At 40.8% G+C, this 26,852-nt stretch overlaps 1 protein-coding gene across 1 annotated transcript in view; it reads left to right on the forward strand.

Moving 5' to 3' along the window:
* iqsec3a (IQ motif and Sec7 domain ArfGEF 3a) overlaps positions 1-26,852 on the forward strand; it is a 190,613-nt gene that overhangs the window by 135,738 nt on the left and 28,023 nt on the right. The window contains exons 6-10 of the mRNA XM_079817180.1: positions 2,622-2,744; positions 6,710-6,876; positions 10,577-10,716; positions 23,764-23,889; positions 26,346-26,445. Of these exons, the coding sequence (XP_079673306.1) occupies positions 2,622-2,744; positions 6,710-6,876; positions 10,577-10,716; positions 23,764-23,889; positions 26,346-26,445 (656 nt within the window). The remainder of the gene's footprint in view (positions 1-2,621; positions 2,745-6,709; positions 6,877-10,576; positions 10,717-23,763; positions 23,890-26,345; positions 26,446-26,852) is intronic.

Consider the following 26,852-nt stretch of genomic DNA (forward strand, 5'->3'; position numbering starts at 1 on the left):
GATCTCTCTACAATAGTCTGTATCTAAAACTCTGATGCATACTCTAAGTTCTCTAAGTGCTTCTGCAATGCGGTATCCGAGTACATTTTGACCGTTCTGAAGCTGCATGCTGAAAAAAAGTTATGTTTTTTCTCTTTGCACTGAAAGTATCTGTATGCTTGTCTTCCTGAAAATTAGCTTTAAGGAGTGTTCTGCTTTTGATGCAGAAACAGTAGATTCTGGTTTCTATTTCTACTACGTCCAGACAGATGGGAGAAGATCAAATTAGTATTAATGTTTAGTGCAGTCCTTACAGAGCATAATTGTGAACAGGCTTTTAGAGTAGTTTTTCTGCTAGTAATTTTGCATGATTTTTCTACTCTTGTGTCTGCTAGAGCAACAACACCAGCTCAAGTGAGACTAAGCACTTGACCAAACCAATGATGGAGACTGCCTCAATCATGGGAACAAAAAGTTGTACCCAATAGGTTTTTCACATTTTACCATACTGAGTCTCATGGGCAGATTTTGCTGTAGTGGAGAACCACTTTTCAGTTAATTATTTATTATCAAATAAACTAGTAGATGGGAAGATGTTATGATTGTATGATCAGAGTAGCTACCATCAGTGGAAAGATAACAGGTCAGACGGGATGGACGTTACTTTTAAGTCTTTCTCTCCTTTTCTTTGTTTTTCCATCTCTCTGAAGTAAAATATAAGGAACACATGGTCTTTGAGTGGGAAAACAATTGAAAAGCTTTTAGATTCTCAATACAAAGCATTATATCTGTGTTCTTTTTTTCTCCCTTTTTTGCATTTTCTTGTTAAACAGCATTTGTGCTGTCTGATGTTTGAATTGTATTTACTGTTCATGAGACATCATTTTTAATTTGTATTCTCTGGAGTTGTTTTCACAAAAACTAAATTGATAAAACCATAAATAATTCAAACCCATGGTCTGAATTAGATTTGGATTTGCCCCAGTGTGTTTGGTAAATTGGTAAAGTGGGTTTGATACAGAGATATGCTTTTTAGCTACATTGTTAGGGAGAATGCTTGGGCTTTTTACATAATAGGGAACATTATATGGTTTTCACTTTATAAGTGAGTGTTCACCATAGAGTACATTCTAACCTTGTATGCAGTGATGAAGTTGAGAAAGGGGAAAGCAGTGGTCATGATGAGTAATTTATGTTTCTCTGGTCTTTGTTAGCCACAGCCTATTTTTGTACTTATTTGAGGTTCTCACTGTAAAATGTAAATATGTATATATGTATGACTGCTTCATGTGTGTATATAAATATATAACTAAATACATACTGAAGAAATGGCTGCTGATAATTCACTCAACCATTCTTTGTTTACATCTGTTCTGTGCTGAGGGAACTGGCAGTATTTAATGGTAAAATTTGTTCTCCTTCACAATCTAGGGTGGACTAAAATAAGGGGGAGAAAGCTTAAAGTACCTATGTACGTATATATATGTGCACATGAAAGAGATACAAATTATGGACTATAGTAGAAAAAATACTATATTTCAAGGCAAATAATGACGCGTGCCTGTGTAAAATGTATATTCTTGTGTGATCTTTGTGTGTGTAAATTGTACTATTGTCCATTCCATTATTCAGCTTTGTTTCTCATTTTGAAGGAATGTTCTTCAGCAGCATTACCGAGAGAGAGAGAGAGAGAGAGGGGGGGGGGGTCTTACTGTTCTTGGATATTTATTTCCCTGTAGAAATGTCTTACTCTCTCTCTCTCTCTCCCTGTGCACCTGCTCTATGTACAAATTGACAGGCGTTTCTCTTTCTGAAACCTCCAGCTGGCAGCTTAGCATAACAAACATGCAAACATGGGTGGAAGTAAAAATAATTCTTGTTTATTTATCGCTTTTATACAGACCACTTTAATTTTATGGAATAAACATTTCCGTGGTTCCGAAATAGTCAGAGAGAGGCTTCAGTTGTACCTCTGAGGCTGAAATATTAACATTCTGTCACCTTTTACTAATGTTCATGTCATTGCAAACCTGTACGGAAAAGAAATAATAGCAATATCCAAAAATAACTGGGAAAAACGAAGAAGAAAAAAAAGTCCCATAAAAGTAGTCCTAAATAGTAGCCCTGTGCTAAATTACCAGTTATTTTTGCGCTCCTTTTTCTTTCATGAATAGAATGTTTAATGTTTCATTACAAAATAACTATGAAACTTTTATAATTTTATGAATGTCTTTGCTGTCACTTTTAATCACTGTAATGCCTTTTAAAAAAATCATACTTACCCAGCGTTTCCAACTTTGATAATGATAATAAGAAATGTTTCTTGAGCACCAAATCAGCATATTGGAATAATAATAATTATTATGTTTTTAAAAAATAAAGTTTACAATTATTTAATTAATAATAATAATTATTTAATAATTTAAAATCTGATTGGTTGATAGGAACGCTGTTCCAGGATCAACAAACATGTTGATCCATGAACATGTTGTACTTGGCGAAATCACATTCATGGTCAGCCCATACACATCCATGGAGGTCTGGGCTAGGTCCAGCTGGCCGTAGAGTCACCCCTGCATGTAATCTTTCATATGTCTGCCTAATACCTTATTTTTTCTTATACTATCTCTCCCTTTTGATAGCTGTGTGGTGGATGAGATGGATTTCTCTGGGATGGAGTTGGATGAGGCTCTAAGGAAGTTTCAGGCTCATATCCGTGTGCAGGGTGAAGCGCAGAAAGTGGAGAGACTGATAGAGGCATTCAGGTGAGACTCCAGACACTGTTACACTCTCTTACACAGACCTTCATGTGTGAGGGGAAGATAAGAGCAGAGGCTGATGGGATACCTGTGCTTATGAACTTTTTTCATCCCTGTAGCACTAAAGGATAAAAATGCATGCTGAATGCTCTCCATAAATCAAACGCATTCTCCAGCTATATGGTGCTGTGTTACATTAAAGAAAAAGCTGTTTTGCACTGCTGCAATAGTTACTTTCTGTTTAGATTGGAAAGCAACTGAGTAGTTGACATGAAACATTTTTGGGAAGTTTATATGCAACAATAACAACACTGTGTTAGTGATATCACTTTGATTTTGCAAGTGTAAACGTTTCTACTTTACCACAGACGGTAGTGCGGCTTTCCTTGACAATGGTGATCTGTTAATCCAAATAATCATCTTCCTAGAACAATTACTTTCCATTCATATGCAGCAGAGGCTCTTATTGAGATTCTGAATCATATTGCAGTTGCAGCTATCAACGCTTCTGGGGTGATAGCCAAATATGCTTTTGTTTTCAGCACTGGAAATAATAAGTCTGCTGATGATCCTTATGCTTATACGTGTGTGTGTGCGAGAGTGTTGCACACGTCTGCATCTGTCTGCAAGACACTGGTTTATAAATAACTGTGGTTGCATAACACAATCCATCCTGTTCCCGGCTGTCTCTCCTGCATCGCCTTTGATATTTCCCAAATCTAAAAACAGAATGAGAGAATGGGTAAATGGATGTGAAATATAACATTTATAAAGAACAATGCCACTTTTTAATGAATAAAAGGCATTCCTCATTACTGTAGTTTACTAAGTATCACTACTATTGCTAACACTTAAGGCCTGTACACACCGGGACGAATATCGCGCGCGCTTATCGCCAGCGTTTTTCGTGCCGTTTTTCGGCGCGTCTTGAGTGTTCACACCCAAGCGATTTTCACTGGCGCTGCGCCGAGTGAACGTGCACATTCAGTCGATGCGCTCCCGGTACACAAGATGGTGCTGCGGCACTTTAAGCCTCTGACACTCGCTTGTCACACAGAAGGAGAAGAGAGACAGTATTTACGTGCTTGCCAAAACCATAGACATATTATGTATATGGACAAAACCATTCACACACTTTTTGCTAACTGGCAAGCAGCATTAGCAGTTCATCTTCTTCTTTGTCTACTTACTACTTCTTCGTCGTATCAATGCGTGCTCGGCAAGACCGTTTTGTGCTTGAGCGCCACCAAGTCGTGTTTTACAGTCACTTCAGCAGCTCCAGGCACGTGAACAAAAGCGCCGATCTCATTGGTCGGCCAGTTTTTTACGCGCCGCGTCAAAATAAAAAAACGAACCCGAGGCGTTTTTTTAAAAATGACGCTTTTACGCCTGGCGTTTTGCGCGTCGGTGTGAACACTCACATTGGCGCCCATTGTTTAGTCCCGAGGCGTTAAACGTCGGCGATAAACGCGTGCGAAAATCGTCCCGGTGTGAACAGGCCTTTAGGGTTAGGGATTCTAACAGACCTGAAATGTTAAACTTCAGTGCACCACTTATCCTGCAACATGACCCACAGTCATAAATGCAACATACAAAATTGGAAAGATTGGAAAAATGTGTGTCTACTTACATTTTTACAAAATGTGCTTGCAATATACTGCAGTTTCCAGCTGAAATGAACTCTAAAACACCAGCCACTTGTATTCCTTTGTGAATACAGGGGCAGATTATGGATTAGTAAGGACTTGTTTTCACACGGTTCCTTTTGACGCTTGTGTCACATAACCAGTTCCATTTGTGTGGCTAGTTTACTACGTAGTAAACCTGCTCAGAAGTAAGGGATGGGATTTTAACACTATGGGTTAATGTTAAAATCCCACATTGGCTTACACTGAAGGAGAGAGACAAGTAATAGTAGTAGGAGAATATTGTAAAATATCAGTCATAGAATAGTGGATTCTATTGACTTAGGCCAATAAGAAACTATCTAGCAACACCCTAGCAACCAACCATAGCACCCCAGCAAGCACATAACAAATCTCTGACCCCTCCACTGATAATCTAATGGTTTTGTGGAAAAGTTTAGAAAAATTCAGCAATTTCAAGACACGTTACAATGTATATACATCATGTAATGACTGTGTATTTGACCATTTTATATTTAATGTATTTGCCATCTTGTGAGGTTTAAGCATGTAATAAGTAAGGAATAATTGACGATGGAGCGGAGTGGCCGTTACACCTCGGGTGTGCATTATTTTTCTAATAATTCAACGTCCCGGAGTCAATTATTCTGCTTATACTACGGTTACCACACCTCAAGACGCCACACCTCAACAATAACAACAACAACACGAGAATTTTACCAAAATGCCAGTTTTGTCGAGTATTCTCATAATAGGAGTCTTAAATTAGTTAAAAAACGTCTTAAATTAACTTGTGAGAAAATGAGATGCACGTGACAGCGCTTCAGATCCGCGTCATGTTCAGCAGCGGCGATCTTAAAGGGTCACTTCAGTGATTTAGCATTATGCTTTGTATCAGTAGAAACCCCGTAGTATATTTTAATTATGGTACTTTCCCCCCTCATATCCCCCTGAGATGAGATAATTATGCATTTTATTTCTGGAAAAAAAATCCTCCGATGACGCAAATATCGTCATTTTGCGTCATCTGAGGATTTTTTTGCCAGAGGCTAAAAACTACAGCCAGTAGAGGGAGCTGTTCCGCATGCTTTCAACCCACAGGGGAGAGATCTCACGCACAGAATGTAAATGTGCTCGGCTCAGCCTCAGGCATTACCGGAGCGGTGCAGAGCAAAGTGAGTGTTTCAACTTTTCAATGAATTCCTATGAAAGTTTAGCTTCCATATGCGATCTGAAAACACGCCAGACCGGACACGCACTGAGAATGACTGTCGCGCTTATCTCAGCTCTGCTCAGATCTTACTTACCTCTCGTGCTGAATAAAAATCTGACTCCTGCTGCGTTTGTCCTGTGACTTTCGTTCGGCTCACTCACACTTTATTGAAAATACACGTTCAGTTTTTAATTGTAGTGTTTATTCTCTAACTGAACAAAATGATTGTATTAATATGAAGATCAAAACGACAGTGGGGGCGGTGTAGGGAGTGGCCTCGTAGGGCAGCGAAGCAAGTGCATTCTGGGAGTTGTTGTCTTTCATCCACATGAGACAAAATACATTTTCTGTCTTTTCTCAGTCTAGAAGGCACCAAATTCAAAAATAATTTCACATTTCTACTACATAAATGACACCGTTTAAATACACATTCATCTTCCCAGTGCTGAAGTGCCCCTTTAAAGTGACAGCAGCACTGAGGATGTCTGTCATTAATGTTCATCAAGGAACAACAGGGGCAGAAAATTGTAGCTTTAATGATGATTAATCTATATTTATTATTTATGCAGTTAAGAAAGGTGTTTAATAACTTTAACATTTCTGTATAGGCTATGTCTAACAGGGAAATATAATATTTATTATAATGGGTTAATGTAAAGATTGTTTTAAGTTCACTTAAATTAAAAGTTGTTATTTTTTGAAGCCTAATAAATGTTGAAATTGGTAGCTTTCAGTTATACTGTAATGTAATGTCATTGATGTTTCATAGAGACATTAGTATCAGTGATGGCCTTCATTCATAAAAAGATGCCATTACAACAAATATTTAAAACATGCTGTCTTTAAATTGTTTCTAAAGTAATTTGGAGAGTTACTGAAATTTTTACAATATCAAAATATTAAAAACTGCAATGTTTTTTAATCGCGATTAATCATGATTAATTACAGAAAAAATTTATTAATTAGTTTTTTAATCAATTCCCAGCACTAATATATATATATAGTATATATATAGTATTTTCAACCTATAAGCAGCAGAAGGGTCTATTTAAAAAGTGTTTAAAATAAACTTAGCTATTGTTTGTCTCTCTATTGTTTCCTGTTGTTCTCAGTCAGCGTTACTGTATGTGTAACCCAGACGTGGTGCAGCAGTTCCACAATCCTGACACAATCTTCATCCTTGCATTTGCCATCATCCTCCTGAACACGGACATGTACAGTCCCAACATCAAACCTGACCGTAAGATGATGCTGGAAGACTTCATCCGCAACCTAAGAGGTGAGCAAGAAGGAAATAGAAAAGGAAGATGTCTTAAAACAAGAGCAAATTCATTAAAATTGATCAAAGGTTGACCATATTCAACACCAAACCTCTAAATAGTTAAATTACAATTATGTGTTTATGCATTTTATTATTTGTATTTAGTTTTGTTGTTCTTCAAATGGGCTATTTTTGTTTCATTTTACATAGAACTTATTATATTAGAAATTGTAAGATTATACTTTGGAATTTACCTCTAAATATAGCCAATACTGATAATGTCATTGTAATATTGTAAAGTGAATTTTGGTTGGTCGTCTTTCATAGTCAAGTCACCTTTATTTATAAAGTGCTTTTTACAATACAGATTGTTTCAAATCAGCTTTACAGTGATAACCGGAAAATAGTGCAACACAGTTTGTTTTGGCTGTACAGCAGATCTAGAAGAAAATAGTGTCATTGTCCAGCTTAAGTTATTAATTTAGTTAATTTATCTATACAGCCGCTCTGTAGAAAACAGTGATGTCATCGTCCAGCTGAGTTCAATTCTCATACTATGGTGTCTAGCCAGATCCGTAATATAGTTGAATATTTAGTGTCCCCAAATAAGTAAGCCAAAAGCGACAAAGGCGACAGTGGCAAGGAACCAAAACTCCATCAGGTGACAGAATGGAGAAAAAACCTTGGGAGAAACCAGGCTCAGTCGGGGGACCAGTTCTCCTCTGTCCAACGAACAAACAGAGTATGATTATGATTTAGGCAAACATTACAAGTCAGAAGTCAGATTAGATCTGAACATTCAGAATATTTATCCAGTTCCATCTGGTTGTAGATCGGAGTAATCACACCAGAGAAGGGTTTGTTGAGGATCAGTGCCACTGGCTGTAGTGTCGATGAGGCCTTCGTGGGGAAGAGTCTAGTTGACACAATCTCTACAGACAATTCAGGGATGCGTTGTGGTCATACATATTCTGCATTTTAAATCATGATTTTTTATTTTTACCACCTTTAAATTTTACACACTAGAGATGGTGTTGCATTATGTGTCACTTTGTGAAAAAGACGTGTGTACAATTGTATTGAATGTGCACTTGTATCTAGTCTTCTAGTCTAATCTAGTCTTAAAAGTGTATAAAAAAACTGCACTTGCAGATATTATAATATTAATGAAAACCACTTAAGTGTGCATTCTAAAATTCAGCGAATTACAAATAATATACATTTAAATTCTAATGCATTTTAAATTATGGAATCCAATTGTGGATTAAAGAATATTTATATTGTCATTCTGAATAATTTTTTGGTGGATTGCACCATAATGGTGCAACGAGTATTGTAAAATGGATTGCGCATTACGGATGATCTCTGGAGGAGTATGCAGAGGAGATCCTGGATTGGATCATGAGGCATGCTGGGATGACAAGGCTCTCAAGTACATCATGTGGCTTGGCTTGTGGGTGTGTGGATACTTCTTCACAGTGGCAGTTGTTGAGGAAGACACCATCAACATTGAGTCCATTGATCTCCCTGTCTGCTCCAGTCCGGAAGCCTCATCTTCCCTGCCCGGAGAGCCCTGGAACTAATGGAAGATCTTCCCCTAAGAATCCAGTGATGACACCTGAGCCTGCTATGGAACCAGAGACTGAGTGTAGTCTCTGCAGTGTCACCGAGGCCATCATCCTCACGGTTTCATTGTGGTCTCCACCATGTCCAGCTCTGCCTCCTTCGGTCGACCCCCAGGCTATGCACAAGAGGTCCATCTGGGCACCACCATGGCTCCTTCCTCCATCGGCTCTACCCTGGTGTTATCCTCTGCAAACTCCTCCAGTTCCCTGTCCACCACCAGTTCTTCACACTCCTCCTTAACCCCCTTCCTCCCTCCTCCTTTGGACTATAGGTTACGTCGCAAGGATGTGCCTTAGGGGAATACTGTCAGGATTATATTCTGTGTCCTGTGTTTTCGTTCCTGTGTCTTTCAGTTCAGTTTGACCCTAATTACTCCCTGTTAGTTTCCTTGGTTACAGATCAGCCACCTGTCTTGTTTTGTTCTTCCTGTATAAATACTCCCGGGTTAATCCCTGTTTAGAATTTAGTCTCTTTTCGGTTCTCGTCAGTGTTAGATGTGTGCGTATGTATTCTCCAAGGAGTATTTTGGTTTTGTGGATTCTGTCATTGTCATTCATGTTGGATTACACCATAATGTTGATGCTTAAGTATATTAATTCCGTAATAAGTACTGTTTTTAAAAGTATGCTAAAGTCTAGTTTCTCATGCTTTGCATTTTTTCTGCCTTTCCCTTTGTAAATACAGAATTAATTTTCCAATTGGTATAAGCATATATACACATACACTTACACTCTATCTTCATTATAAGTTGGGTCAGGATCATTTCACATGACTAACTGAGTGGGCGAAACCCAATTAAGCATCAACATATAATGCTATTGAAAGTGCCCTACAGCACATTAATTTAATGAAAACCGCCCATTGACATCAGCGCTCTGTTAATCTCACAGTGTAAACTTTCATTTTCCATAACTCTGTGACAAAAACTCTCTGTACAAAGAATCATAAAAGAAACATAAAAGTAACAATATTACAGTAACACTTTACAATAATGCTCTATTTGTTGACAATAGTTAACTACAATAGTTAACATGAACTAACAATGAAAAAATACTTTGGAAGCATTTATTAATCTTTATTAATATAAATGACATGCTCCAAAGTTGTATCTGTTAATATTATATAATGGACATGAGCTAACAGTGAACATTTAACAAATATTAATACACACTGTTACAGATGTATTGCCCGTTGTTAGTTAATGCATTAACTAATGTTAACTAAAGGGACCTTATTGTAAAGTGTTACAAATATTACGATATTTTGATATCATCTAAACTTCATTTTCTGTCTGCAACTTTCCGTGATTGTTGCAGCTCTTTGTATTTTGTCTCTCATTTTACATAAAGTTGACACTCTTACCACTTTGCTGCCAATCCCACAATCCCACACATCACTCAGCCCTCTCCCATAGGGTAAGGGGGGGGGGGGGGGTATATTTTAAATTCAACTTCTTCATCTTTCTCCTCATCTGATTTTGCATAACATCCCCTGATGTTTTCGTGACCCCTCGAGTCTTCCTATAATTTCATTAGGCTTAATCTGTTTTGCTGCATATTATGTTCATAATGCAGATCTAGCCTAGTGGTTAGATATACCACTTTTTCTACAGACAAATTCATACAATGGAAAATACATCATTTTTACACAGTAAAAAAAAAAAAAAAACATACAAACAATCCTTGACTATCCTTCTAGACTCTGTATAAACAAATATACTTATTAACAAAAGAATATCTTGAAGTTTAATAGAACTTTGATTCTATTAATAGAACTCTGTTGACAGAACATGTGGCACATACATAAGGCAATGAAAAGCACCACAGGAATGTTGTGGACCAAGAACCGTGGAAATGTATTTATTTGTTTGTTTGTTTGTTTGTTTGTTTGTAGAAATGGTATATAAAATATAATACAATTAGATGTGCCTAAAATATGTGTTTATTTTGTTTTGTGTTAAAGGTTGTTGCCTAATGGCAGGATATAATATTATGTAAAAATGTATGTTTTTCTATTAATTTATAATATTCCATACTTTTTTTGTATTTTATATAATCTTATTTTGTTTATTTTTTTGTTTGTTTTGATTTAGGTGTTGATGATGGTGCAGATATTCCAAAGGACATGGTAGTGGGAATATATGAGCGTATTCAGCTGAGGGAATTACGGTCGAATGAAGACCATGTCACTTATGTCACCAAGGTGGAGCAAAGCATTGTGGGAATGAAAACGGTGAGTTTTCAGTTTAGGCTTTTCTTTGCAGGCGATATCTGACTCAGACTGCATCAAAATAGATTCTACATGACACTTCAATTTTTCAACATTCCTCCATCATAACTGAATATTACAAGCTATGGTTTTTATATGCATACAGTATACCACCCTGAGACCATATTGAAAAACAAACATACGGTATCTTTATACCAGGTGTCCTGCTGTTTCACCTCTACCATCTCTAAATGCTGCATGCATGGAGTGGCGTAATATAATAATTCATTGGGCAGTTGGTGATTCATTGCAGCTTATGCCTGTAGCATAGCTGCCATTCCTTATTACTGCAACAGAAGATCTGTGGCATTGGATAACCTCACAGGTCTTTTTTTCTTCATTACCTTACTTCAGATTCACCCCTCACTGTAAGCAGTTTCCCACCACCATAACTATGCTGCATGCAAAAATGAACCACTATTTTAATCTTTTTGCCAGTTAAAACATCTTAATCAAGCTAATTTTACTTGAGAAGGAAAATTACATATTATGATTGTAGAGCATATTTTCATATTTAAGAGTAAATTAAGAGTTTTAATTTTTCTTCTAAAATGTGCTAGGTTTATGCTTAAAAACAAGAATTTAATGGAAGACATTATTTACTCTTAATACCTTATACATCTTTGCCACTCAAGTTAATGTATGTTGTTTAATGATGTTTAGATATTTGTTTTTATATTTTCCTGCTTGAGCTAATAAGGTTGGTTCTATAGCCTTAAAACATCAAACATAATAGTCCAACAGAGGAGGGCGAGAGGGGGCTTAGGTGTAGGACGCAGAGTAAACAGGACAGAACCTCCCGCAGGAGAGAGGAGCCAGGGTGGAGTTGAAGGAGAGAGGAGCCAGGGCGGAGACGAAGGCAGGAGTAACCAGGGCGGAGACAAAGACAGGAGGAGTCAGGCAGTAAACCTCAGCAGGAGAACGGTGGAGTCAAGGGAGGGAAGGAGGGAGGGAGGGAGGGAGGGAGGGAGGGAGGGAGGGAGGGAGGGAGGGAGGGAGGGAGGGAGGAGCCATGGTGGAGCCTTGGAGGAAGTACCAGGCGGGACCAGGGGGAGGACTGACTGAGACTGAGCTGGTGGTTTTGGAGACCCAGGCGAAAAAGGATGGGTGACATCGAGAGGATCTTGAGTAGGGCTGCACGATTAATCAAAATTAAACCACACGTATTTTGGCAATGGCTGCAATTTTTCAAATTCAAACTTTTTCAAATGCACGCTATAAGCGACTAAAACTCGCAGTGCTTTCAGATGGAGCAGCATTTACTACTGATCACAAAGCCGTGCTTCACTTACAAGCTGTACACATAAACATAAATCGCAGCCTTTGCAATTTCATAATTGCACTAAGCCAAATTGGTTTAAGCATGATTTCGGGTTAATTGCAATTAATTGTGCAGCCCTAATCTTGAGAGCAGGGCAAAGCCGCAGCGACAAAGTCCTGGAAGTCCATGATGAAAACAGAGCGACAACTGACCAAGCTGGAGCCAAGGGGGGGCGAGGAGCCATGGTGGAGCCAATCAATGGGTCGAGGTGGATTGATGGGTTCGGATGCTCTAGGTGGAGCCAGAGGGTCGACACTCCAGGGCAGAGCTGGCGAACTGGAAGCCCCAGGCTGATCCAGGATATTAGGTAAAGACAGCTTAGGAGGAGCCAGCGAAGACAGGGCCAAAGAACTGGTTAGCACAGGCAAGGGTTTACAAAATGGCCTTCTTGACCGATACAGGGCAGACAGAGAGTTCCAAAATGGCCTCCTTGTCCGACACAGGACAAAGAGTTACTTCAGGAACAACTATCTTGGCAGACACGGGACAGATAGAGGAGGTGGGAGTGGGAGGCAGGGTGGGGACATCATATGCAGCCAGCAGCCATATCACCCTGTAGCCCAAGACTGGTGGCCCACTGAAACTAAGCAGGGTTGAGCCTGGTCAGTACCTAGATGGGAGACCTCCTGGGAAAACCAGGTGACTGCTGGAAGAGGTGTTGTGAGGCCAGAATAGGTGTTGGGAGGTCCTTCAAATGAGACGTTAAACCGAGGTCCTGACTCTTTGTGGTCATTAAAAATCCCATGGTACTTCTCGTAAAGAGTAGGGGTGTAACCATGATGTCCTGGCTAAATTCTCTCCATTGGCCGTTACCAATCATGGGCTCCTAATAATCCCCATCCATTGAATTGGCTCTATCACCCTCTCTCCTCTCCACCTATAGCCAGTGTGTGGTGAGTCCACTGGCGCCATTGTACTGTGGCTTCCGTCGCATCATCCAAGTGGATGCTGCACACTGGTGGTGGTTGAGGAGAGACCCCTGAGATGGTTGTAAAGCGCTTTGGGTGTAGAGTAGTATGAAAGCGCTATATAAATGCTTCATTAATTCATTCACTCATTCACTCATTCATTAATTCATTCAATCATTTAATCATTCAATTCATTCATTCATTAATTCATTCATTCATTCATTCATTCATTCATTCAATTCATCCAGGCAGGCCTGCTTCAGTCTGCGGAGTCAAAGCTGCCTGGAAAACAAGCAGAGGCTGGCATCATTATAGTGGGCGAGATCTGCAGATCCAAAAATCTCTGCTTGTGTTCATCGTGGGACAGAGCCCCCTGTGAGAGGAAGAACCTTACTGCTGCTAAATCCATTATGCTGGGTCTGTTCTTCTGTCACACACACGGTTTGAGCAAAAAAATAAAAGAGCTGGATCTAAATGCAGGCAGCTGTTTTTATTAACCCCTTTGCAATCAGGTATCGCCGACAGCCCCAGATTACTGTCTTTCAACATTCACTGCACGTAAAACATCACACTCTAACTTCATCTGGAAAAACTTGGTATAATTATAAATATTAAAGCCTCCAGCTTCGTTATTTGACCACTGTTTATGATAAAACAAGGTTGCAGTGACATTAATTTCTTATTTTATGTCAGGAGTGCAAAATAACCAATCTGTAATGAACAATATTTTGAATGAAATATCAACAAGAATCAAAATCCAGTCACGTCTTCTCCGTTTTATTTGTGGTCACTGGTCACACACATGCACTAAACCGCATGTGCTCGGGCTCTTAGTGAAACAGTGCGCATATTTGGACAAATATAGATTTATTATCACATGTTTGCAAAATATTTTGTCATACAGAATGACATTTCTATTCATTTCTCACTGAATTATGCTGATCTGAAGAGCTGAATGACTTTCAGAGCGATCTCTGTCTGTGTTCTTCCTGCTGCACGTCAGTTATGATGATCTCAGAGCTCTCTCATTCGCTGTACATCTGTCAATCATCTTACGTGACACAACGTGATCATAATCCTGCCCCTTCTGGTCACGCTGTTCAGTGCACTTCCTCATCTCATCTCTCTGTTGTAAACATTGCCAACATGTGAACCAAGAAGCAATGAACCCACGATTATGATGGCATATGGTTTGTGTGTTCTGCATGCGATTTGGTGTATTTTCATATGAATAAAGAATGTTTCCAGTAACATGTTAAACAGGTGTAGCGATTAGCTACTTATAAAATGCTAAATATAAAATTTTAACATCATTGAACATTACTGAAACCCACATTATATAGCAATTGAAAGTAAATACAAACACTCGCTGGCTGTTTAAAGGGAGTTTGGAGTTAAAGTGTAATATTAATATTTTATATTGTGTTATGTAGCTTGATGCTAACTGTAGCTCTAATGCACCTGTCACGCCAGGAGCTATATTTTATTTCACATAAGGGTACCAAAAACATGCTTTTTCTTGTTTGTTTGCTAGAAGGACTTCAGATAGTAAGTTTTAATGCAAAATGGGATGAATGTGGAGTTGATGGGCCATCCAGAATCTGAATAGATTAGAATAGCTCAATTCCAAAACAAAAGAATTTCTATAAAAGGATAATGCGGATTACGTTTTTCATGACAGACGTGTGAAAAGTTTATTGAATGAAAACATGAATAAACTATGAAGACTATGAATTAAGCAGTTGAAAGACTAGTTTGTAGACTGCAAGTATGTGTTTTATCGATAAGATCACAATAACAATGATAGCATCTCATCTTAGCATTCGCTAAAAACTCACATGACATAGTTATACCATATTCTTCATAAAAGGCATCATTTTAGAGATTTCCTCCTCAGATTTGAAATGAAGCATGACCACACTTGTGGCTTCAATTTAGTTGTGGTTATAAGTTGTTATACTACATTCACATGATATTTTTATACATTTAAAAATACATTATTAATATTTTGAGCCTATATATCTCCATATTACAGTTTTTCTCCATTGGTTTGGCTCATTTCTTGAAACAGAAATTACATTCTCAAAATTGTAAGATCATTTGGCAAAACAGTCTTATGGTGCGTTCACACCGGACGCGATTCGCGCGAGTGATTTACATGTTAAGTCAATGCAGAGACGCGAAATGGCATTCTGTGGCGCGATTCGCGCGAATGAGGCGGCGAGATTCGCGCGATTCGCGCGATTGAGGCGGCGAGAAGGACGCGACTTGAGCGCTTTGAACGCGCGATTCGCGCGAAACGCTCAAGTTGAAAAATCTGAACTTTGGCGGATATTTCGCGCCGCGTTAACCAATCAGGAGCTTGCTCTAGTAGTGACAACAATGAGGAGAAAATCTGTATATTAATATCTGGTTCAGACAATATGATTATCACTGTGATAACATTAAATGACATGAAACACAACCCAGTCTCTTTTTTTTAAATGCAAGTTTATGTATGATCAATAATACAAAAGTATAAGTAATGTATAACAAGCTATACATGAAATAAAGCAAACAATGCAGTCAAACATTCAAAGTCAGTGCTAGTAGGCTAACGTTACAACTGCAGCTCCGACAACGGCAGATAAAATGTTCAAATAGGCACTGTTTATGTAAATACACCACAGATTTGAGCTTTAAACAACTACATTATCGACTGAAAAAGTCTTAAAACTACGTTTTGTCACACATTAACAGTAGATATGAACAAAAAAAAAGACATGTAAACACAGCCCATGTCAGCCATTTCTCAACGAGACGAGCTGCTGGCGGAAGCCCCGCCCATGACGCGAATTCGCATCTGTTGTGCAGTGAATGTCACGCGCGAGTAAACTCAAAATGTACACGCGTCCACCTTCGCGCGATTAGCGCGAATTATTCGCGCGAATCGCGTCCGGTGTGAACGGCACATTATGGTGCGTTCACACCGGACGCGATTCGCGCGAGTGATTTACATGTTAAGTCAATGCAGAGACGCGAAATGGCATTCTGCGGCGCGATTCGCGCGAATGAGGCGGCGAGATTCGCGCGATTCGCGCGATTGAGGCGGCGCGAAGGACGCGAATTGAGCGTTTTGAACGCGCGATTCGCGCGAAACGCTCAAGTTGAAAAATCTGAACTTTGGCGGATATTTCACGCCGCGTTAACCAATCAGGAGCTTGCTCTAGTATTGACAACAATGAGGAGAAAATCTGTATATTAATATCTGGTTCAGACAATATGATTATCACTGTGATAACATTAAATGACATGAAACACAACCCAGTCTCTTTTTGTTAAATGCAAGTTTATGTATGACCAAGAATACAAAAGGATAAGTAATGTATAACAAGCTATACATGAAATAAAACAAACAATGCAGTCAAACATTCAAAGTCAGTGCTAGTAGGCTAACGTTACAACTGCAACGCAAAGTTATAGCCTAAAAATATAAAGTAATGAAACTTATCTTTGCCCTCAGCCTAAACGATTTGCCAGGGAACAAATTATAGATCCATGAGACCAAAGATCGGCCGTTACAAGACGAATTATAGCTCGAGACACACCACAGAGACATCAGAGCCAGCGGTAGACGGCAGAAGGACTGGCCGAGGAAAGGTTGCCCTCGCCGGCTTTCAAGTGCGCTGAGCGCGCTGTCCACTGGAGCTCACAGCTGCGACAACGGCAGATAAAATGTTCAAATAGGCACTGTTTATGTAAATAAACCACAGATTTGAGCTTTAAACAACTACATTATCGACTGAAAAAGTCTTAAAACTACGTTTTGTCACACATTAACAGTAGATATGAACAAAAAAAAAGACATGTAAACACAGCCCATGTCAGCCATTTCTCAACGAGACGAGCTGCTGGCGGAAGCCCCGCCCATGACGCGAATTCGCATCTGTTGTGCAGTGAATGTCACGCGCGATTCGCGCGAGTAAACTCAAAATGTACACGCGTCCACCTTCACGCGATTAGCGCTAATTATTCGCGCGAATCGCGTCCGGTGTGAACGCCACATTACAGTTCAGCACAACACTATAGCTCACTTGCAAAAGCTAATATCTCTCCAAAAACTGTTCACTCATGCTTCAGAACTAAATTCCTTTCCCATATAAATAGTCAGTGCCACCAAAATGGCAAAGATCCTTTTCTTTGCTTTGGCTCATTTCTTGAAACAGACCGGACCGGTCAGCACTCTTGGTGCTTTTGCCAAAATAACGTGGATGGTTCGGCACAACACCAGGGTTCACCTGCAAAAGCTCATATCTCTCCCAAAACAGTTCAGTCATGTGTCAAAACTACATTTCCTTCTCATTTAAACAGTCATTGTCCCCAAAATGCTTCATCCCTTTGGCATTGTTTAAGCACTGCAAGTCAAAATGTTTAGATGTTTTGTCACTATGGCAGAGGACCATTGAAATATCCCTCATGCACCTTACAGTCCTAGCCCACTCCTTCATTGACAATGGTTACTGCACTGTTTTTTGTCTAGATAACAGAATACAAATGTGTATAAAACTGAAAAAAAGAAATAGTATTTTAGGGGAAGAGTAGCCTCCAAGGTTTGACATCACACATTGCACTCATACTGCCAAGAGAATTGTAACCATTATCATTCACACACATAAAGTAACTTCCATACATCAGAGTAAAAAGAAAATGTATACAGCATAAAATACTGTAATATAACACACAAACAAAAAACAATGAAAATGACCGTCCTCACCCTCCTGGCCATCCACACACTGCTGTTCTCAATCTTACTGTAAACACTTGTACAATTTCTACTTTTCTAATGATATAATCTGGGTTCGATTTTTTTTCAGAGATATTGTTAGAGTAAAGTATATGAATATATTGACCAAACAGTACACACAAGACCAGAACTGCATATTGATGAAAATATTTATTTCTCTCCACATTTGTAAAATCATTCGATTCATTCATGCATTTTCAAAGTTTGTTTTTTTATATCTGCTGAGGTTGGGCTGAAGTCTCTGTCCAGCCTCTCTCAATGTCAACCCATGGGTTCAGAATCGCATCTGATAAATTTGGTCCCTGACTTCTTTGGCCAAATCCTATTCCAGGTCTACCTCTTCCTTCCCCTCTCTTCCCCTCTCTTCCCCTCTCTCCCCCCCTTCCCCTCTCTTCCCCTCTCTTCCCCTATCATCCCCCCTTCCCCTCTCTACCCCTCTCTAACCCCTATCATCCCCCCTTCCCCTCTCTTCCCCTCTCTACCCCTATCATCCCCCCTTCCCCTCTCTTCCCCTCTCATCCCCCCTTCCCCTCTCTTCCCCTCTCATCCCCCCTTCCCCTCTCTTCCCCTCTCTACCCTTCTCATCCCCCCTTCCCCTCTCTTCCCCTCTCTTCCCCTCTCTACCCCTATCATCCCCCCTTCCCCTCTCTTCCCCTCTCATCCCCCCTTCCCCTCTCTTCCCCTCTCATCCCCCCTTCCCCTCTCTTCCCCTCTCTACCCCTCTCTACCCTTCTCACCCCCCCTTCCCCTCTCTACCCTTCTCATCCCCCTTCCCCTCTCTACCCTTCTCATCCCCCCTTCCCCTCTCTTCCCCTCTCTTCCCCTCTCATCTCCTCTCTTCCCCTCTCTTCCCCTCTCTACCCCTCTCTACCCTTCTCATCCCCCCTTCCCCTCTCTACCCCTCTCATCCCCTCTCTTCCCCTCTCTACCCCTCTCTACCCTTCTCATCCCCCCTTCCCCTCTCTTCCCCTCTCATCCCCCCTTCCCCTCTCTTCCCCTCTCTACCCTTCTCATCCCCCCTTCCCCTCTCTTCCCCTCTCATCCCCCCTTCTCCTCTCTTGCCCTCTCTACCCCTCTCTTCCCCCTTCCCCTCTCTACCCTTCTCATCCCCCCTTCCCCTCTCTTCCCCTCTCATCCCCCCTTCTCCTCTCTTGCCCTCTCTACCCCTCTCTTCCCCCTTCCCCTCTCTACCCCTCTTCCTCCACGGGCTCCCCCTCTCATCCTCACTCTTCCTCTTCCTCAAGCAGGCAGTTGACCGTGTTCATTTTGGCCAGGTGCCTCCATGTTCAGAAATGGTACTGGTCCTGCATGGTCAAGCTCTTTACATACATGTTTGGCAGCTTTCAGTCATGGACAGCACCTGTCAGGAAACTAAACACACTGGTTGATTGGTCATCTGAGATGTGTGAAAGTCCTCCTTCATTAGTCAAGTTCTCACCTGACTGTCAATTGCTGTAATACATTTATCAAATGTTCCAAGGGATTCATATATGGTATTCATGGTATTATGATCTTGACTCATTTTGACAATTGAACAGACTATTGTGCATGTGATGACTTATACAATGAAATGACGCTGATACGTTTTGGAGAGAACGACCATTAGACTGAGAATCAAACAATCAGTTTAGATCAACAAGATCTATTCACTTGGAAATTGTTCTAAATGTAGGCTACCTGTACTTAATCATTTGCAAAGATGTACTGAGACATTGAGACGTGTACTTAGACATTTGCAATTTGATGAAATGAATGAGAAATGCTATTCTGTTGTGAACAATTGCCAAGTGGTTTGGAGATTTGTCCATGTTATTTTGAGAATGTCATTTCAAGAAATGAGCCAAACCAATGGAGAAAAACTGTAATAAGAGTCTGAGTAATTGAATTCTTGAATTGTAAACTCTTAAGCGTTGGCTTTCTATATATATGTTACTTATCTGTATATTCAGAAAGAGAGCAGCCCTTTTATTTGGGTCAAAATGCCCCACTTGCCAAAATGGGGGTTGACAGGCAAGGGGTTAAACACTCAGGATACTAAGACTAGCAAAACATGGACAGAACAACTGGTATACATGTGCAAGAACAGACTGAACTAAAAGAAACACAGGGCTTAAATATCCAAACAAGCCAATCAACGAAACGATCAACAGGTGTCCAATGTAATCAATCAAATGAAAAACAATGGAAACAAACTCAACCACATGAAACTGAACCAAAACATGTGCTAAACACACAAAACAAACACAAGAAAAGATCACCCATGACAAACAGGATCATTATTATTTCCTTCCTTTATTCATCAGTGCTGGCTCAAAGATAAAAAGCTATTTCTGTATTGGTCATTTAAATCTCTCTGTTCAGATGTATCTCTTTTTTATCACACAGATTTATGAGAACACCTGCCACTGTCATTAAAAAGCATTTTAATGGCTTAATTGTTTTGTTCTCATAATGTCTGGTAGAGGACAATGCCTTAATCCAGAAATGGGTGCAGTAATGCATTATGTGCACACTGTGTGTAGTAAGATTAAGTGATCAACTAAAATTAGGATTTTGTTCTCTGAAAACATTAAAATGCTGTTATTGTAGATCTTTCTCTTTGTTTTAAGCCAGGTTATGTAATTCAGTAACATGTACGGCCAGTGGCGCCACCAGCCGAAGCTAGGACTTCTTCCCAGCAGCCTTCCTAGCCTGAAGGACGTTTCTCAAATCGCCCATAGGTGCGGAAGCCTGCTGGTGCGAGCGCCGCCTCTTTTGCCAAGCTCCAGGAGGAGGGGCTCGAGACGCGACGCTCTGCTTTTGCACCTGCCGGTGCGAGGAACTGGTGGACGGCTGAGGCTGCCCGCTGGAGGCAGGCTTCCCTTTGGAGCAACGAGGGAGGTATTGGCGGAAGGCCGCTGACTGCTTCCTCGCCTCCTGGAATCTGTCGACGACGATATTAACAGCGTCGCCGAACAGTCCAGAAGGCGAGATCGGGGAATCCAGGAGGAAGGTTTTATCCTTCTCCTTCATCCCCGATAAATTCAGCCATAAATGTCTCTCCACAGTCACCATGGATGCCATGGAGCGGCCCACAGCGCGGGCCGTCTCCTTGGTGATGCGGAGAGACAAATCCGCAGCCTTCCGGAGCTCCAATATGTCCCCCGGAGAGGGACCCTCACCCTCATCTAACTCCTTCAGGAGGTCGGCCTGGTAGGCTTGCAAGATGGAAAGAGTATGCAAGGAACTACCAGCCCGCCCAGCCGCCATATAGGCTCTGCCCACCAAGGCTGAGGTGTCCCTGCAGGGCTTGGTGGGCAGTACCGGGGCTTTCAGCGACGATGCCGATTCGGGAGAAAGATAACCCGCGAGAGCATCTTCCACCCGCGGCATCGTCCCGTATCCGGCTTCACGCGCCCCCAGGACATTAGAATAGTCCAATACAGGGGGATTGGAAACGCGCGCCGAATACGGCTTTCTCCAAGACTTGCACAACTCGTCCGGGAAAAAAGGCAAGCCCCGGCGAGGTGTTTGAGCCCGGCGTGAAAGGAATCGGTCATCCAGCCTGCTTGGTGGCTGGATTTCCTCATTTTCCTGTGGCCAATCTATTCTTAATTTGGCCACCGCACGGGTCAAAACCTCGACCAGTTCCTCTTGAGCGGGTGGGTGAAGTGGCGACTCATATGGTGCTTCACTACCCTCTTCGATGTCCACCTCATCTGGTTCTTCAGAACCAGAGAGAATGAACATCGGATTCTCCACCCCGGGGGAAGAAGCCGCAGCGCGGGCTTCCACACGGGGAGGGAGAATCTCGGAATCGTCAGACGAAGTTTGGGAAGGTGCCTCAGCAGTCCCAAACCTGTCTGACAGATCCCGCTGTGAGCCCCAGGATCTGCGACGCCGAGCCGCCTCGGCGACTGCGGGTCCAGAACCAGAGGGCTCACGAGGCTGGCCGGCCTCATCAAACACGGCCAGCCGAGAATGCAAGAGCCTGAGTGTGAGCCGCTCACAATGTTCACAGGCGGCTCCCTCGAGAGCCGCCCGAGCATGCTCAACACCCAGGCACTGTACACAAAGCGAGTTTGTGTCCGAGCCCGACATGTAGCGGGGACACGGGTGCACACACTGCTTAAAGTCTCTTGCTTTCTCAGTCGCCATTTCACACACACTTTTTCACTCTCAAAACGAACAACAATAAATAGACAGACAGATTTCACAAAGAGCGCTATGCTGAAGAGCGATAACTGCCATTACTATGCCTGGGCTCCCCTTATGTATCTTCCGGGTATGCCGTCATAGTTACGTCATGACGCAACACCAATCAGGATTGGCCTGATTTCATTCATACTTCAGATGCGCTGTTGCTTAGGGAGTGTCCCCAAATTCGTCGTTCCGATGCAGTGGGAGTTCCCTCGAAAGGGAACAATTTTAAGTAGCATTTTGCAATTTGCCAACTGTGTTGAAATCGATTGTAAATCATGCCCTAATGCTCATCATCATAGTCATTGTACAGGAACGATAATCATTTGAAACCTTGTTACGTTTTTAATTCTGGTAAACGTTGTGAAATGAAAGTTTCGGTTGCTAGTCAGTCTCCCTTCAAGGTTCTGCTACTGAAGATTTTCTCTATTTGCTGCAATGCAGTTTTTTTCTAGTGCTTAGCAACTTAGCGATCATAGAAATCAAAGACTTTTATTTATTGAAATCATTTCACATTCACCTCCAGCGCAACTCTACCTGGCTTACAAAAATGTTTCATTCTCTCATAGCCGGTAGTCATATTTATTCACCTTACACTGAAAAGCAAACAGAAAACAAAAACTGATAAATTGGACATTTTTATTTCATATATGAATGGATTATCGGAATACATTTGATAGTAGAAATGTTGGTAATATAATTTTGACCTATTTTTTTTTTTTTTTGAGAATGTGTGCATACTTCATTAAAGAATAAACAAATAAACCAACCATGAAATGAGAGATTTTGGGCTAAAAATCCGTATGGGGAAGCACTACTGCTTAATATAATATTTATTTAACTGTGAATGATTTAATCCTGCAGCCCCCGATAAATATGGAATAATTAAATTGCCACCAGCAGCTTTTAATACTATTTATAATCAACTCTTGTGAATAATGTGTATTTGTGTAACAAAATAAAGATTTTTTTATTTATAATATGGGATCTCCAGTGAAAGTATTATAAAGTATCCATATAAAATATGTCTTGAATATAAAACCTTTGCATTTTCATAAAACTTGCGGCCCACACTTAATAATGTCTCCTTATACTTTTTATTAACTTTTTCAGTCTCCTGTTCTCACAAGTGTGTGATTTCTGTATTGAATAGCTTGTGATACACTTCTTATATGTCATATTTTATACTTAACTAGGATTTTGTATTGTATTGTCGTAGCTAATTTGATGTCTGCCGCAGTTTGCGCAGAGTTGATAAAGATGTTGCTGACACTCTCTGGTCTCTCTTTTCCCCTCACATCTTATACCTCTCTCTTCTTTTCCCAACCTCTTCATGGTTTGGGCTTTTCTGGTTTTGCTGCCGTTGGGGTTTTTGCAGGTCATGTCCCAAGTTTGCAGAAGGGCAAATGTGGAGAATACCTGCTGATTCTGATGCTGTCCCAGAACTTCCTTAACTCGATCTGCTTGAAATTACATATAGGGCACAGCTGATTGGCTCCTGCTGCATCAGTAGCCAATATGCTTGCTGCTAAACCTTCAAATACTTGGTCAGCATTTGCTGTAGCAGTTGCAGCAACCTCCACCTCCCCCAGCTCCGTATAGATCTGCTAGGGGTAATTCATGTATGCATTGTTGTACAGCAGAAGCATGTCTTACTTGCTCACAGCAACATAAATATCCAACAGCAGCAGCAGCGTAGCAGATCTATTCCGCCAAGACCAAACATATTAACATCATATTCCCTTGCCAAACACTTGAGAGTTGTCACTCAAGGTGTATCTTTTTTATTTAGTGAAGTAATTTCACGTGTGTCCATCCAGGTCCTGTCAGTGCCTCACAGGAGACTGGTGTGCTGCAGTCGACTGTTTGAAGTGACTGACATCAACAAAGCCCAAAAGCAAGCTGCTCACCAGAGAGAGGTCTTCCTCTTCAATGACTTACTTGTGGTAAGTACAAGGCATTTCATTATGTAGATTTGTTATTTTTATTTTGTAATTTCTTGTTATCTTGACAAGGACAGAGAAGATGCAAGTTCAAATATAAGATATACATTTTCCATTTTCTCTATGGTCTATTTGCATTCACAGTTACAGTGGAATTCTGTATCCAACTATATGCAATGCACTCAAATTGATCTTCCATTTTCAGTTTTGCACTACAGATTTGTGTAAAAGCAAATCTAATGCTCTCTCCTAGTCCATCTAGTCCTCTCTCCCACAACTGCTCAAATAATTTGATCAAAGCCACAAAGTACAGCCCTTGAAATTAATCAAAGATTAAATGTCTTTTATAATTAATGGAGAGCATTAGACTGAGTGAAAGTAATGTATTAAACTATTCTCATAATTAGAAGAGCTTATATTAATCTGGCCATACAAAGGGAAGAGAAAACCACAAAACACATTTTCCCATTACAATTATTGGTGGAACTGGGTGAAATCAGAATCAGAAATACAGATGATATTTGCAACAACTTTCTATATGTGAAATGGAAAACTGAGAAATATAAAATGAGATATATAAAATCCAAATATCCAGTCAATATCAGGCCATTACACATGATTAAGTTTTGTGGCAATATTGATTCTCATAACTGCTTTTCTAACTTCGCTCAGAGAAGGTTTGGCATTAATTGTGTTGAGATATGAGTTGGCTCAGTGATTATTCTTCTTCTTCAAGAGGGTCTCCTGCCACCCGTAGATTTGTGGCAGAATGAAATATAGGTTCAATATTGTGGTATTGTGAGTAAACCAGTAGGGAGTCTGGTTAGTAGACTCTCAACACTACACTAATCTGTGTGGCCTTCTATTTCTCACGTACGCTCAAACACTTACAGTCTAACACTGACAGACCGATAGATAGTAGGGTTATTGATTATTCAGAATTGAATTGAGAATGTCAGTTGAGAATTCATTTCCTGGATTTTAATTAAATTTGAATTGTGCAAGTAAACATGCACATATGCAAGGAAATTATGCAAGTAAACAGTTGCAATTTTAATGTCATGAAGTATAACTAATTTTAACTAGACAGATAGATGTGTTTGACTTGAGGAGCGCTATTTGTGTGGCGTTCTGCCTATATAGCGCATTCTAAAGCACTTTTGAGGTACATTTCAGTTAACACACTGCCTTATACACCGATCAGGCATAACATTATGATCTAATATTGTGTTGGTCCCCCTTTTTGCTGCCAAAACAGTCTTGACCTGTCGAGGCATGGACTCCACTAGACCCCTGAAGGTGTGCTGTGGTATCTGGCACCAGGATGTAAGCAGCAGATCCTTTAAGTCCTGTAAGTTGCGAGGTGGGGCCTCCACGGATCGGACTTGTTTGTTCAGCACATCCCACAGATGCTCGATTGGATTGAGATCTGGGAAATTTGAAGGACAAGTCAACACCTCAGACTCGTTGTTGTGCTCCTCAAACCATACCTGAACCATGTTTGCTTTGTGGCAGGGCGCATTATCCTGCTGAAAGAGGCCACAGCCACCAGGGAATACCGTTTCCATGAAAGGGTGTACATGGTCTGCAACAATGCTTAGGTAGCTGGTACGTGTCAAAGTAACATCCACATGGATGGCAGGACCCAAGGTTTCCCAGCAGAACATTGCCCAAAGCTTCACACTGCCTCTGCCGGCTTGGCTTCTTCCCATAGTGCATCCTGGTGCCATATGTTCCACAGGTAAGCGACGCACTCGCACCTGGCCATCCACGTGATGTAAAAGAAACATGATTCATCAGACCAGATCACCTTCTTCCATTGCTCCATTGTCCAGTTCTGATGCTCATGTGCCCACGGTTTCGGCAGTGGACAGGGGTCAGCATGGGCACCCTGACTGGAGCCCCATACACAACAAACTGCGATGCACTGTATATTTTGACACCTTTCAATCAGAACCAGCATTAACTTCTTGAGCAATTTGAGCTAAAGTAGCTCATCAGTTCGATCGGACCCAAAAGCTCAGCCTTCGCTCCTCAAATGCATCAATAAGCATTGGCCCATGACCCTGTCACCGGTTCACCACTGTTCCTTCATTGGACCACTTTTGGTAGATACTGACCACTGCAGACCGGGAACGCCCCACAAGAGCTGCAGTTTTGGAGATGCTCTGACCCAGTCGTCTGGCCATCACAATTTGGCCCTTGTCAAACTCATCCAACACATCAACTTTGAGGACAAAATGTTCACTTGCTGCCTAATATATCCCACCCACTAACAGGTGCCGTGATGAAGAGATAATCAGTGTTATTCACTTCACCTCTCAGTAGGCATGTGTTGACAGAAACGAGCAAGGCTGCTCACTAGGTTTTGGAACAAAGCTTGTGTTTATACAATTATTACTCTTTTGATAGTTTGTGATAGTGAACCTGATTAACATCTCTATCTCTTTCCTTCACAGATTTTGAAATTGTGTCCAAAAAAGAAGAGTTCTGCTGCCTACACCTTCTGCAAGGCCATGGGGCTACTAGGCATGCAGTTCCACCTGTTTGAGAACGAATGTAAGGTCCTACAGCTAATTGGTAAAACGTGACTCTACCTACATTTTTGCAAAACTCCAAAAAAACACATATACATATTTATATTAATTTTAACATAGATTATGATTACGGGGCAGTTGATTGATTAATTAATGCTGCCTTCACATGCTTTTGGACATTTCATACTTCCCACTTTTGAAGTTGTGATTGCGAACTTGTCGCATTCAAGTGCTTTGTTGTCGGAAAGAACAGGAACCATGCAGGACACCATTCACCACACTATCTATAGTCAGCTTGCTGACAATTCTGGAATTCCGGTCAAATACATGCTATTTTCGCTGTGTATAATACATACAATATGTTTCAAATGATTATTCATATATGTAAATATGCACTACTTTAATGACAAGACAAGGCATTGTTGTGGA

The sequence above is a fragment of the Gobio gobio genome (assembly GCF_949357685.1).
Source record: "Gobio gobio genome assembly, chromosome: 5".
NCBI lineage: Eukaryota > Metazoa > Chordata > Actinopteri > Cypriniformes > Gobionidae > Gobio > Gobio gobio.